Source organism: Mus musculus, chromosome 3 (genome assembly GCF_000001635.26).
Source record: "Mus musculus strain C57BL/6J chromosome 3, GRCm38.p6 C57BL/6J".
NCBI classification, from domain to species: Eukaryota; Metazoa; Chordata; class Mammalia; order Rodentia; family Muridae; genus Mus; species Mus musculus.
Genome location: NC_000069.6, coordinates 82,382,165 through 82,397,528, shown reverse-complemented (window position 1 = coordinate 82,397,528; position 15,364 = coordinate 82,382,165). Strand labels below are relative to the sequence as shown.

The following is a 15,364-nucleotide window of genomic DNA, read 5'->3' as shown; positions in this document are numbered from 1 at the left end:
AACATTTGATTATTATGGGTTAAATTAAATATTGAACTCACACAAAGGCTAAAATATACAGTGGCTTAAAATGTATAATAAAAAGTCCTGTATCAGCTATTTGGATTTAGTATTTTTCTGATTTAATTACGTGAGGTGTCTGCATAGAATCCTAACCAGCATATTTAATATTACATCACCTCCTAATTATTTACCTCCGTAGACAAGACAGCTTGTGTCTGAATAAATAATAAAAGTATTTTAATGTCATGTAGTCTACTTTCTGTCTTTGATGGAAAACATGAATATGGAATATAGGAAGTAATAGAAAGAATTATAGAAGAAATTTTACTTAAGATCTTATTTTTCACTATTTTAGGATACCATTTTTAACTATACCCATCTTTGTCCTATATGTTTCACATGCTAAGATATTTCTAAAATAAACTTGTAAGAACATAAAAATGATATGCATGAATGGGTTATCATATGAAATACCCTATAACTTTCATCAGGGTAATAATAGATATCTCCTCAAGACCTTATCATTGCTTTGTGGTAAAGCATTCAACACCCTCTCCTCTAACTTCTCAGAGGCACAAAGCGTCATAGCTGCAGTCACCTGCTGAAATCAAGTCACCACTTATGTTGCTTCTGAGCAATTCCATGAGCAAGCTGATGAGTAGTTTGAATATTTCCTGGCATTGTGTAGGTGGGATCTTTCCTCTGGTGACTGTCTCCTTTGCTAATCAGAAGTATTTTACTTAGATTTGTTCAAGGAGGTTTTTGAAGACATATTTTGCACCATCAAATCCTCAGTGTAGGAATTACATTAAACACACACACACCAAGCAACCTTTTCTTTTATTGGCTATTGAAATGCTAACATTTCTTGTGCAAAGGTAAATAGATTTTAAGTCATATTGAGTATTGTGTTAAAGTTTGCCAAATTATCAGGAAGCTCTATCTGCAGGCTCACACCTTGTGGTTTGAAAGAACCCCGTCAGTCACTCTTCCAGCAGCTGAGGTACATCCCTCAAAACACTGTCTTGGCAGTCAGTATAGGCCTGAAGGCAGGGAGCTGTGCCTGTTGGGAGACTTCACCTAGTCTCTAGGTGACACCTGCCTCCTTTAGTTCTAGCTGGCCAATGAATGCCATACAGCTGTAACTCTTAATGACATCCAATGCAGCTGACCTACGTAGTCAATGTCATAGATGACTCTTAAGTCTCAGGCAGAGCACCTACTGTTAAGAGTTCCTCACTTTGTTTCAATTTGTAAGTACCAGAGTGACATATCAGCAGCCCAGCTCATGAGGCAGTTCATGGCCAGAGGTGACTGACTCCACAGTGACTCTGGCCATGTTCCCCTCGCTGCCCTGGCAGATCAGAGAGCTCTGGCTCGTGTGTGCACCTGTGGCACATCAGTTGGGAATTTCTGTAGCGGGTATGGGAGAATGAAACCCAGAAGCCTTTTATCTATCTGTTTCATTTGAACCTTCCAGGGTCAGGGCTGAGAGTTGCGATTGTTTAGTAGATATGGCTAGTGATATTTAAAAATAGAAGTTATTCCCTGGCTATTATTGGTTGTTGCCAAGCTCCCTTCCCATCATCCATCCTCCCTGTGCCATCTGCCTCTTCAGGCCCGTGGTCTCTACTACTGCAGCTATCTACACATTAGTCATACTGTGTGATGGGCTAGAAAGACAGCCAGAACTAAAATGAAATCACATTGCCAGAAAACTAGTGGTTATAGAGCATTTGCCAAGGTTGAAGAGACCCTGGGTTCTAGTCTACACACACACACACACACACACACACAGCCCCACGCATATTGAAGATGTAACATGTGTGACTTGATAGTGGAAAAGGCTTGGTGACCTAATATACAGGGAGAGGCGACATCCAGTGTAAGCAGAAGCCCGAGTCTTTCCATTTACTTTAAATGATCCAATTGACTTGTGATGACTTTGGGCTTCACAGAAGAACTGCAGCAGGAAGGTTGTCTGTGTGACTTCTATTCTATAGCCTAAGGGGGCTTCTAACATTCTAGTACTTACCTTAAGTTTTGTCATATTTTACTTAATTCTATGGATTCCGAGAGGTTCGCCATCATTATTACTGATATTTACTACAAAGATATGGGCTACATGCTTATGACACGTTAAGGGAATAAATTAATCAGAATTAAATTATAAGTACATCATAAAAATGATTAAAGGTATATTAGTGTGGAAATATGTCTTTGATAAATTGTTCAATAAAAACGTCAGTTACCAAACTGTGGCTTGAGTTCATTTTATTCCAATGATCAGATACCTATTATAAACACATACATATATGTATATACATGTAAGGAACATAGAAGACAGGGAGAGGCGAGAGACAGAGAACTAGCAGACTAGAATAGGAGCTCCTTCCTTCACCCCCTTATTCCCAGCAACACCAGAGAACTCACTAGAAAATAGACAGGTGAGTGGAAATACCGCATTAACCGCACGCAGTCATCGCGGAGAGATGGAAACATGTGACCTCACTCATCTGCAGTTTACAATCAACGTAGCAATATTACTAACAATTTAGTTATTATGTCATATTTGCAATCCATACAGTAAAATCAGTTTCATATCCAAACCTTAAGTTGAAAATTCCTTCCTGTCCACCATTCATTTCCAGTGAAAGATATATCAACATGACATATTTTATCTTTAGCTCAGAAATAAACACACATCTTACTTATTAACACCTGGTATATAGGTAATAAATTATAACACTCAATAAACTAAACTGAAAATGGCTAACTTGAATAAATTAAGTATAAAACAAAACTGTAGTACTAAGGAGCAGGCATAAAATGTATTTCCCCAACAATCTCAAAGACATCCTAAATTCAGCACCAAGAATTTCACGTACTCTGATTAACCTTATACAATTACCACTACGTGTAGCACAGCATTCCAAAAGAGCAGTATCACATGACATGTCTAAGTAAAAGGGCTTGAAAAAGCCTCCTGTTCTGCACCCACAGAGCACTTCACAATTCTATCAGTCAGTGTAACTAGGAATGAAGAAAATCAATAACAGATTTGCTTTGTGTAGAATGGACACACCTGGGTTTTTAAATGCCTTTTTGTACAGTACAATTGAACTAAGAGTCAAGTGAAATTAGGCAATTTTGGTTCCTGTACTATCTTATTTTTGAGACTAATTTTGACTAGCATGCACTTTTCCTTTCCCCTGATCTGAGAAACTTCCTGTCTCTGTTGGGTTTTTTTTAGGCCATGACTTAGGATTTAAGTGCACTGTTTTCTCAGAGCAGTGTGAGAAGCCAAACAGCTGCTTCCCCTGGAAGGCTGGGGAGAAAGGGGGAATGGGAGACAGTAACAAGCAGCCCCAGGAACAATAACCACAGCTAAACGAAGTTGGTGTGAGCATGAGTGGGCCACACCTGTGGGAAGATGGGCAAAGGGCCCACTGCCAGCCTCGAGGATAACTCTAGGCATTTGAGGTTGGCAAATTCAAAAGTGTTGGGCATCAGGTGACTCAACATAGAAATAGAGTCTATCTAGTCCAGATTGAGTACAAGCTACATCACGCCAAGGAACATCCAGCTGTAGCTGTCAAGCTCCTACAAGGTAGTGCTTTGTCAGTAAAACCAGCAGCAAAACAGTAAACCCCGCTGCTATCTTTACAGCCTAAACCAACTAGTGAACCGGCACCTCCAAGTGTGACGCGCAGGCTGCTGGAATACTGTTATCCGAGCTGTTCTTGGCAGATTTCCTTAAGGAAACTTGAACTCTTCTAAAGAACCGTTTTATTCCTTGTAATGTGTGTGCTATCTTTTTGCTACTATGGAACTAACTTTCACGTCAGAGTTTTGTTTATTATTATTTATAAATCTATATTGATATTTGGTACTTTTGAAGGAAATGCAGAAGAAGTCTTATTTCTTAAATAGGCAAACATATTAGGACCATCTCACCAGGCTTGCTTCTTTCCTCTGTAATTCAGACTGCCACATTCCAGAACTGGATGCGCACCCACTGTCCAAAGCTCTGCTCTACATTCACTGCAGTAGAAAGGGTCAAATCTGATTTAACCATAAATCCCGCACAGGTTGAGTACAGGTTAAGTTTAGGGGAGAAAACTATTACTTGCTCTATAAATAGACCCATCCTAAATCACGTTTGAGGAAATGGCTTTGGGCCCATTGGGCTCATCTTCATTGGTCACTTCATTCTCTTCAGAGGCGATCTCAAGAAAGCAGTATGGAGTTGTCTTCTCAGAGGGTCCTGTCTCAGGCAGTGCTTGCCGGTGACAGGTAAGTCAGAGATGGACCAGCAGACTGAGTTTTTCTGTATGCCACAAATGTAGGCCAAGTGACTACTGTTCTACTCATCCCACATGTCCGTGGTGGGGAGATGTAGTAAATAAATGATAACAATGAATGTTTACTAAGTCCTTATGTCCCAAATACTTTAGATGACTTAAATCGGCCATTCGACATGATTTAGTTAGGCGCTAACAGCGGTAACAAACACAACACTGTAGAAAGTTGTCCGGGAGTGGAAGTGCACACCTGGTGGTTTCTGATCCCTAGAAGCAGCTACACCTTTGTCTCATCTTCCTTTGAGTTCCTTACAATGTGCAAACATTTTTTTTTTATCGCTTCCAATTTACTTCAAGATTCCCTTATCACTCTATTCTCGCAGGCTTGATTGTTTGCAGTTGTAGGAAACCACACAAATGTGAGTCCTGAATCCCAGACAGACAGCACACTGCTGATAATGCTTTCAGTGACCACTTCTGGCAGTCTTGTATGTGAGTCCATCTGCTCCGTGATGCTGCGAAGCAGCTCATGACATCCTGTTTTGTGCACATCCCACGATTCAATACTGCTTAGTGGGTCTTAACACAAGCTGCTGGCTTTGTTGGTATTTATTAGATATGTGATGAATACCTTAAATCCCATGAATCCTTATTTCATTTTATAGATGTAAGAAAATGGGCATGTCCAACCAACATTGCCTGACTTTACACCCTTGGGAGTGACAAGCATTTGCAAGGTCACAGTCTCTGAGGTCACATAGGCTTCAAGGGAGATGTGAAGTTCTGGTCCCCACCACTCACATGTTAGCTGAATGGCAAGTTAGTTTGGACTTCCTAAGTCCCAGTCTTTTTATCTGCACAATAAAGCTAGTAATAGCTACCCTGAACAGCTCCAACAAAGTTGACAAATCGCATCTATAAAGGTCCAGCAGAGATGACATAAGAGCTAAGAGAACCATAGCAACTAGGTTTTCCATTGATTGTCTCTGCATTGCATGATTGCCTACAGCAGCATCCCAACAATTTGTCTGTTTTAAGAGATGGCCAGTCAAGTATAGGACCAGTTGATACAGGGAGAAGTAAAGGTCAAATAAATAAATAAATAATAAATAAATAAACAATCTTGAATATTTTTACAAATTTACTTTCTCATTCAACCGCTTCCATATGCAGGTTGAACCAGTCTTAATTAGTTAAGAAAATGGGAGTTATTTTCATTACCTTTATAACTTTAGTCTAGAAAAACTTTGATAGTCACCTTGAAGTTTTCACAACTACTCTATAAGAAAACACTACCATCAAACTGATTTTGGTGTCAATCAAATAATAAAGATATTGAGATGGGCTTTAGAAAGAACATTCCAGAAGTGAGCCCATTATAGAGGTGGCTACGATTGTCAGGTAAGCCTCAAGAAGGCAAACCACACCGAGATTAAACCCTATGGCAAAGTTCTTTACTAAAGTGACTGACTAGAGTTCTGTGGCCTCAACTGACTGAGTCGATAACTTGCACAGCAAAGATACTTCTGTGACCTGAAGAACTGGAGTTAGAAGAGATAACATGCCCATGGTCTCCAGGGACCTTCAATGCCCAAACTACACTCTAGAAGCACAGACTTCCACAGACCGAGTCATCTCTACGATTGTGGTATCTAGCTGGCATTCTTTCATTAGTGGGATCAAACATTCTTTAAAAAGACTCCGAACTCAGCGACAGTGACCACGAATCACCCCACACCAGACTGTTCAGGTCATAATAAAGCTTCATGCGTCTGGATTGTCCCAGCAAACTGATGAGGACACTTCAGAAAATGTTTCCACTGATTAAACTGCAAAGTATCTCTTTCATGCTCCACAGAAGCTCCTGCAGGGAAGTGACATAGAGTCTTCTAACCACAAATAATGAGATGACTCGTTTTAAATCCATGAGTACAGTTGGTGAACTGAAAAAAAAATCAAGAACCAGAAACATCAAAATACTTTTGAGGGCGCAGTTCTGCTCGGAGGACTCCATGGTGGGTGTGTCTCGCTCTCAAGGAAGGAGTGGCGCTTCTTCTGTTTCCGTTCAATTCTTTCTTGCCTTTCTTTCTTTTCCTAAAAGGGGGGGGGGGTGGACAACAGAAAACTCTAAGTTTATATATACTACGTGAACTTGCTATTAAATCGGATTATTAGAAGAAAATAATTCATTTTAAGATCCCCGTATACAATTAGTTGTTTAGTTAGTGATAAACAAGCAGCTAGGGAATATTGCTGATTTGCATGATTATATACGGATTTACTATGAATCTATATGAATGTCACATCATCTTGTTTGTCTTTTGAGAGAGACTCTCATCAAGCATGGTCTAGCACCAAATCACTACACAGTCAAGGAGGACCCTGGACTTCTAACCCTCCAGCTCCCCGCTTCCCAACTGCTGGGATTAAAGGAGTGAACCAGCATCATGCCTGGCTTCACCCTACATTCAAAATGTTGATGGCATAATAAAAATGATGTCCAACTAGTCATGGAAGCTTACAACTACAAACCTAATATTCAGGAGCCTCAGGCAAGATTGCTAATGAATTTGAGGCTAGCATGGGCTACATATTGAGTTTTAGGCAGCCTGAGCTATAGAGTGAGACCTTGCCTCAAGTAGATGATGATGATGATAGTGGTGGTGGTGGTGGTAGTCATAGGAAATAGAGAAGGGGAGGATAGGAGAAGAAGGATTTTAGCAGTGACAAGAAGTAATGTTTTCAGCATGGGGATACACACACAATCCCAGCTCTTGGGAGTCTGAGAGAGGAGTCTCGTTAAGTTGGAGGCCAGCTCTGTCTACACAGCAAGACTGTGCCTCAGAAACCAAAATAGAAAACCTGTGACTGTGCAGGTTTATAACAAACATCGTGACTTTGAAGTTAGTGGTGACCTTTGGGTAACACACTTCCGGAAGGAGACCGGAAAGAGCCATGTCTGATGTGCCACAGCAGCGCAGGACATCCCAGATGCCGAAAGATCTAGTCTCACATTTTATTGAGCTTGTGCACATTACAATTTCTTGCCCTTGCTGTGAGTCTTTTGTTCAACTATTTGATTTATCTAACTGCATAGATACCAGTGCTTTTAATTTTTAGTAGTTTCGGTATTTTCAAATGATATAAATACTGTCCTTGTGAGTTCTGTTTGTTAATTTGAGTGTTAGGTTTTACAGAATGTTATTAAGACAGAAGTCAGCCTCAGAAAGCAGTGGAGCATATTAAGAACACGTGAGCAGCCTCTGAGCAGGACCAGCTCTGAGGCCCTGTGTCAGCTCCCTCAGGTCCCACAGAATATTTCCCTCCCCCAACCTTCCCACTGTTTACCTATGTTTAGTTTCACTGATCAACCTTTTATTCTCGTAAGCAGCTGTGGGCACTGACCTGCCTGCCAGCATCCACACTGAATCTTAGATTAGGATACCTTGATGCTTTTCAATTTGATAGCATGGCTTTATTCCTTGATGACCCTGAGCAATTAAAGGTTTAGAAAGCGTGTCAGACCCAGGAGACACTGAGTTTCATTTTATTTTGGTTTTGGCAGTAGCATGGAATTTTCTATGAACTGCACTAATCCTTTGGACATTTTTTTTCCTGCTTTAAAACAAAGCCTGGAAGTCTAAATCTCAAAGGCATTAACCAACAGCAAGTCTCCTGCCACCACTAATGTGCGCCACTCCTCACACATCACGTCCTCGTGTGTGATAGGCTCCGAGGTCTCGGTGGAGCTTCTACTCTTCTGGCACTGTGACACCTGGACGTTTGTTCCTTCACTCAAATGTCAAGCAGTTACCTTACACTTGGGGTCATGCTCAGAGTGCTTATCAATGCAAACACTGAGACACACAGGCTTTCTGTTGCTCAGAAAAGTTTCAAAATGGACAGGTGAGAAACAAGTAAATTGATAACATATAACCCAAAATTGTGTGAGTTTTTATGAAACAGAGGACAGAGGAGCAATGTGTGTCCACAGAAACGTGGATTAAAGTACAGGCGCACCCGCCTGAGCTGATACACATTGGAAGGCCACAGCATGTGGGGACTCACTGGGGGAAGAGTTTGCAAGCAGAGAGGTGTCAAGAGTCATAGTTCAGAAAATCTGGGAAAAAGCTGGTGATGTCAGAGGAAACAAAAAGGAAGCCTTTGGGACCAAGGCATGGGGGACAGGAGAGTCATGCCACATGGGAATAATGGGACATAAGTCATGGTACTATCCAGAGTTCAGGTGGCAAAGGACTGTAAGGACATATGCCAGAGAGTATTGGGAGGACACTGAGGGAGGAGCACGTATGTGTGTATGTGTGTGTGTGTGTGTGTGTGTGTGTGTGTGTGTGTGTGTGTGTGTATGTGTGTGTGTGTGTGTGTGTGTGTGTGTGTGTGTGTGTGTGTGTGTGTGTTTATGTGAGCATGCTACCATCTCAGGGGGAGTGAACCAAGTGTTACAGCACTAGGTGGCTTGGCCAATCCAAGAACTTTTCTACTTTGGTTTTGGTTTTGGTTTTGCAGGTGACAGGGACAAAGCAAGGGAGGAGGGGGCTGGGCAGTGTGAGGAATCCCAGAAGTGTCCACCAGCTTTCTAGAGCATTAGAAAAGTAAAGACAAGCAGAATACGAGGAACCAGAGCTGGCAGGAGCTGCTGAGTAGAGACTTCATTATTTCATTTTTATTTCTGATTAAGTTCCAGGACACATGAGGCAGATGATTTAGAGAGAGAAAGAATGCAGCTTCGCAGAGGGGAGAGGTAGAATATTTCTGTTTTATTGGTTGAAGAAGAAGATTAGTGGCTGTTGTAGACTATTTGATCACATTGTGAAACCCAAGATTGTATTATTTACTGAAAAAAACTATTTCTAGTTGTGGTGTGGCTCAGCCCTTGGCACAAATGTTTTGTCCCTCGGCTGGAATAGAAAAGCCCTGAGAGTACACACCTTTAATTCCAAACAATGAAGGTGAAGTTAGTTTATAGAAAAATGCACCCATGTTTGAAACTGATATCTAATTGAGTGCCATTCAAATTAATAAATCAGAGAAAGATACAACAGAATAGGATATGCCTAATTCACATGAGAAGAGAGAGGAACAAGAGAGGCTACTTAAGAAAGCTGTGTAGATTAGTATAGCGAGATATAAGGTACAATATGTAAAACATATGAAACTGAAGAAGAACGAAGACCAAAGTGTGGACACTTTGCTCATTCTTAGAATTGGAAACAATCACCCATGGAAGGAGTTACAGAGACAAAGTTTGGAGCTGAGACAAAAGGATGGTCCATCTAGAGACTGCCATATCCAGGGATCCATCCCATAATTAGCCTCCAAGTGATGACACCATTGCATACACTAGCAAGCCTTTGTTCCAAGGACGGTGATATAGCTGTCCCTTGTGAGACTAGGCCGAGGCCTAGCAAACACAGAAGTGGATGCTCACAGTCAGCTATTGGATGGATCACAGGGCCCCCAATGGAGGAGCTAGAGAAAGTATCCAAGGAGCTAAAGAGATCTGCAACCCTATCGGAGGAACAACATTATGAACTAACCAGTATCCCAGAGCTCTTGACTCTAGCTGCATATGTATCAAAAGATGACCTAGTCGGCCATCACTGGAAAGAGAGGCCCATTGGTCAGGCAAACATTATATGCCCCAGTACAGGGGAATGCCAGGGCAAAAAATGGGAATGGTTGGGTAGGGGAGTGGGGGGGGGGGGCTTTTGGGATAGCATTGGAAATGTAATTGAAGAAAATACGTAATAAAAAAAAAGAAAAAAAAAAAAAAGAAAGCAGTGTAGAGAGAGGAGAGAGGAAAGGAGGCAGTTTTACTGGAACAGTTGTTCATAGACAGGTTGCAGGAGAGAATAAGCTAGACACAGGTGAAGACAGAATGAGCCAGAGGATAAGAAGGAGCCAGAGTTAGTTTAAGGCCAAGCAGCACAATTCAGGAGAAGGTAAGTACAACCAGTCAGCTTGGAGAGGAGTTTGAGACAGAACAGCTAAGTTGAACCAGCCAGCCAGAGCTCAGAAAGAACGAGAAAGGGTGAGCTTATCAGTAGTAAGTGTCAGAGGCTGAAACCAATATAGGCCTAGGTAAGACAGTACGGAGGCTAGAAGCTTTCAGGACTAGGCCTAGGTTAGCAGATGCAGGCAGTGAGCAATGACAACAGGAGACTAGAAGGCACTTTTAGTAGTGGCATTTCCTCTTATCACTGAACTGCTATCTTTCATGTTTCCACATTATTATAGCAGGTAAATTTGAGTCCCTTCTCATTTATACTTATTTGGAAGAAAACTCTATCTAGGCGTTAATACAAAATCTACACATTCATCTAGACACATTTTACTTGGTGTTTGAACAACTCTTGCTCTTCCATCCTAAAACTTAGATCTCCTCTGTTTCTGATTCTCGGCTAAGACCAAACATGCAGTTCTTTTTTCTGGCTTCCTTCTATGACTCAGAAAAGCAGTGGTTCCCATGAGGCCCGGAGGCAGCCCCGCCTCTGCCGGCTGGCGGCTTGGGGAAGACACTAGAGTGGATGCTGGCTGTCTGCATCTCCCATCAGTACAGACGAAGATGGAGATGTATCATGAGAACAATGTGGCAGGGTAAGAGCTCCATCGGAAGTCAAGATCTGTCAGTCAAGAAAAGTGAGGCGAGGTCTCAACATTCACAGCCTTGCTCCTGAGGATGTCTGCATGCTTGATATTCCTACTGAAGCAAAGAGGAACCATTCAGAACCTTCCAAAGAAAAGGCTGTCTTTACATCACCTGATGCAGCTCTGCTTCTTTTTCTGCAATCTAGCTTCCAAGAGGGAACCTGAAACAAGTTTGACCTAAGAAGTAGGATGCCGAGAATCCATAGGTAATTCTTACCCTCACTATCAGGTAATGGGATACAACAATGTTAGAGTAGGTAAAAGAGTTAGGAGAGGTTTCCTATTAGTTGTGTGCGTCTGGGTTCTTTCCTCGTCTTTACAGTTTCCTCTGCCAGCATAAAGTTTTAAAACAAATGGGTAAGCTGGAGAGTGGGCCAGCAGTGTGCTGTGCGTTCCTGCTCTGGGGTGCATTCCTGGGTGAAGTTTCACTGCAAGGTGCGATATGCGAGCAGCTCTTAAGGCTTTGAGGATGTTTTGTTTTCCCAAGTAATGGTGAGAACGAACGCGTCAATCCTGCAATCTAATAATGGTTCAATAGTCAAGTGTGCTCAGGAATGGGAATATTACTCCAGTTTCAAGGATATTTGGAAATAAAATGGAAACTTCAAACTTTGAAATTTAATTACCCAAGTGATATCATCAGTAACACAAATTATCTGATATGGGAAGTAGTCTAATATTTAAAAAACAAAAAAACAAACGAATCTCAAGCATTAGCTTTAAAAGATCACAAAATACCAACCACTTCATTCAAACATCACACTTTTTCATGTTTTATTTTTAAAGATGGGGCCTACTAGCTAATACTGACCATCTAATTTGTTATTTCCCTGCGTGGAATTGTCATGAAGCAGTACAAGAGTCCCCACACACTGGCAGATGATGCCTGCTTTCCAGTCAAGACTGCTGACTTAGAATGGACACCTTTCCATCACCAGTCTAAGGTTTCTATCCGAGAGCTTTGCGCTGAGTCTCCTGAAGACTTGGCCTGGGTTGGTCATGCATGATTATCCATTTTACTCCTAAATGCTTTATCATGTCTTCTGCTTTTAAGGAATAAAGTTGGTCTTGTGAGCTGTAGGGGGTGCTAATCCTAAAAAGTGTATGAAAAAGAAAGACTCCCCGGAAGAAACACTGTGACGTGGGGTTGTATCACCCAGATGCACGATACATGAAGCCCAGCAACGGAACGGCTAGCACTAGAAAAGTTCCACATCTACTGAGACAGTGGAGCACAAGGTCAAGAAACAGAGCCCCCAGGGCAGGGAGAGACGCTGAGCTCTTGCACCACAAAGACAAGATGCGTCAATTAGTAAAACACATGTCCTGGGAAAATGAAGTAGGAATCAAATTTCCTGTCATGCAAAAAAGAACTTGAGGGCAGACAGGGGAAATGGGAAGATAGATCAGAGCTACAAAAGAATGAGAGAGACTGGGGAGCTGCAAATTACGGGAAGCTCTTTTCACCTAGGTTTGAGAATCAAAGGTCAAAAGAGAAGACTGACAAATCTAAAACAACACTGGAATGGGCATGGCCTCAGACACTGATGAGCCAAGCTGAGAAAGCAAGAGGAGAGTGGGTGGAAAACCTGCAGCTTCTGTCAGAGACTCTGAGTATATTTCCCTACTATACAGAGGCTGCTAGAATCAGTAAGAAAAAGGCAATTCCAATAGAAAAATTGTGTGTGTCTATAATGCGACAATTTACAGAATATACATTCCTAATACATCTTTATAGCTGAAAACAAGCATGCTCAAGTTCAGTCTGAGATATGCAAGTCAAAACAGAACAAAACAAACCCTAACCTGATGCTTTCAGAGAGCAGATGGCTGAATTCAGTTAAGTCAGCTATGAAGAGAAAAAAACCAAAGCCCTGTTAGATGGATTATGGAAAAAATTTTATGTGATTTAGTCATAGGAATGCCATCTACTTGCACAAAGTATAATATTCATGGGTATTATTACTTAAAATTAAGAAAATGAGTCTTTGTTTTAAAATAAAGTAACTAAATGTAACTTGTTAACATATGTAAATTAAAACCAAGTATTTATTACTCACACATGAAGGGCAGCTGGATATTGTACCTTCCAACCTCACAGTTGATCCCTTTCTTTAAACAATGCCTACATGAAACCCCCTTCCCTAGATCATCAGTGAGATCGAAAGAGTATGAGAAATAGACTAGGTTCCTCACCACCATTAACTTCAGTGCTATTGCATGCAGGGGCTGACCACATCTACAAGACTCTCCCCTCCCCTCCGTGCATTTGTCTCTTTCTATGAGGTCAGAGGCATGAGGCACAGAAGCAAGAATAGGCATGATGGGAAGGGACTGAGGCAGGGATGCAGGCCTAGAGCATCCCAACTGCTACAAGCTCAGATGCTTGTGTCAAGCTCAGAATCAAGGTCAGACATGAGAGGCCACGGGGGAATCTGATCTCAGAGGAGGAAAGGCTGAGCACAACAAGGTGCACTCCAGGTGGACGAGGACTGGGAATGAGAAGCAGAAAAGGAAGAAAAAGTCAGTTAAAGTTAAAATTAAAGGGTCAAGTTCATCTGCACGGAACACATACCAGCCACTTTTCGTATTCACTGATGGCTTGCTTGTCTTTGTCTTTCTTCTCGGCTCTCTTCAGCTCTTCCTTTCTTCTCTCATTTATTTTCTCCTTCTCCTTTTGCTTGAGGAGAGCTTCCTTTCTCTCACTCCTGTGTGGGAGAACATGAAACACTGGGAGGTTAAAGAAGAGTATATGCCGGCGATGGCCTCCTGTAGCTTTGAAAGCCATGAGGTTGAGAGGCCGGAGGAGACCTGTAAGCAGTAACTAATTTCTTAGGGAAGCCTCAAGCATTACCATGAAATACCGAACTGCGCATCGTGGGGGGAGTTACCATTTTTCAAAAGCAGTTAAACTGTCTTTCTTTTTCTCAGCAACCGCTTCCTCTTCTTTCTGTTTCTTTGCTCTTTCATATTCTTTCTCCCTCCTGGTCTTCTCTTTGAGGTATTCTAGCTTTTTCTCTTTCCATTTTTCAAATGCCTAAAAAAGTTCAGAGTGACTCTTTTACTTGCCATGGCTTTTTCTGAGATCAGCCTAAGTACAAAAAATCCTGCATTCAAGCCCAGCACTGAAGGGCACCGAGAGCAGAGTCATGCCCCCCCACCCCCACCCCCGGGGGCACTCACTTGCAGGGCCTCGCCTTTCCTCATGGCATTTTCTTCTTCTGTTTTCTTCTTGTTCTTTTCCTCCAGCCTCTTTTTTGCAGCTATTCTCTTTGCTTCCTTCTCTTTCATTGCCTTCCAGGCCTCAAATGATGCCAGGGCTTCCTCTCTCTTAGCAGCTTTTTTCTATGTTGATTAAAAACACAAAACCAAAAAACAAGAAAAGCATTCAATGATGTGTCTACACAGAGGTCGAAGCCTATACATAAATTCAGAAGTATGTATTTGCCTTTAAATGTCTCAACAGTTACCATACAAGGAAGCGACAAAGCAGTTAACTTAGTGAGAATAATTTGAACAAGCTGATCTACAAAAATCGTTCCTCCAATTATTCCCTGCTTTTTGCAATGTCAAAGCACTTGTCCCGTTGCCCTACTTAGAATTCATGAGAACGAAGCATCTTTTGACCTTGGGAGGATGCTAATAAATGTTTTCCAAATAAACTACGCCAGGCTAACTGGTCCTATAAAATGTTTAGTAACAATATCATGAAAGTTAAGAGATTATAAACTACGGTAAGTTGCCCAAGGCATACTGGGTGTGATGCTTGGCTTGATCCCTGTTTTGGTGCTAGGCAGAACTGTCCTATAACGTGAACATATACCAAATGTTAACTAAGGGAACAGCACTAAAACATGCAGGGGCTGTACCAGAGCTGCTGTGATTCAAACATAATGAATTTACTCTCTAAGCCTCATTAAGGCCTCGAATGCGGTTCAACCTTAGAAGACCTAGATTGCATCACAGAGGTGACCTAATTCAGCAGCAAAAGAGCCCAAGGGCACACTCAGCACTCAGAGGCGCAGCCCCTGGAGGCTGCTGCACAAAGAACTGCCTGGCCCCATGCTGCTCAGTGGAGGAACGCGTCCCTGTGCGCCTATGTTAGTGTGGATCAGTACAGTGAAGCGGGAGAGAAGAGCAGGGGCTCTCAGGTGAGAGGAACAGAGCCGAATCACAGTGGGGGCAGGACAAAAATCTCCGGCGTGAGGGGAATGCGGGTCAGAGGTCATAACAGGAATTGGAAAAACAGAACAGGAAAACTGAAAGGCAGTGTGTAGCATCCAACTTCTTGGCTAAACTCTGATCAAAGTCAATTTCTGTGACTGAATCTGCTGGTCACACAAATCCTAAGTTCACAATCAGCCCTGCTGCTTATAGCTCATGCGCAT

General features: G+C 42.0%; 1 protein-coding gene across 4 annotated transcripts in view; it reads right to left on the bottom strand.

Moving 5' to 3' along the window:
- Window positions 1–2,260: 2,260 nt before the first annotated feature.
- The window catches only part of Map9 (microtubule-associated protein 9), a 37,197-nt gene continuing 24,093 nt past the window's right edge, over window positions 2,261–15,364 (bottom strand). For all 4 annotated transcript variants that reach the window (NM_001081230.1, NM_001356457.1, XM_030252539.1 and 1 more), the window contains exons 11-14: window positions 14,160–14,321; window positions 13,868–14,013; window positions 13,552–13,684; window positions 2,261–6,401 (exon numbers count right to left, since the gene is read on the bottom strand). In NM_001081230.1, coding sequence (NP_001074699.1) covers window positions 6,279–6,401; window positions 13,552–13,684; window positions 13,868–14,013; window positions 14,160–14,321 — 564 coding nt within the window. In that variant the 3' untranslated portion in view covers window positions 2,261–6,278. The remainder of the gene's footprint in view (window positions 6,402–13,551; window positions 13,685–13,867; window positions 14,014–14,159; window positions 14,322–15,364) is intronic.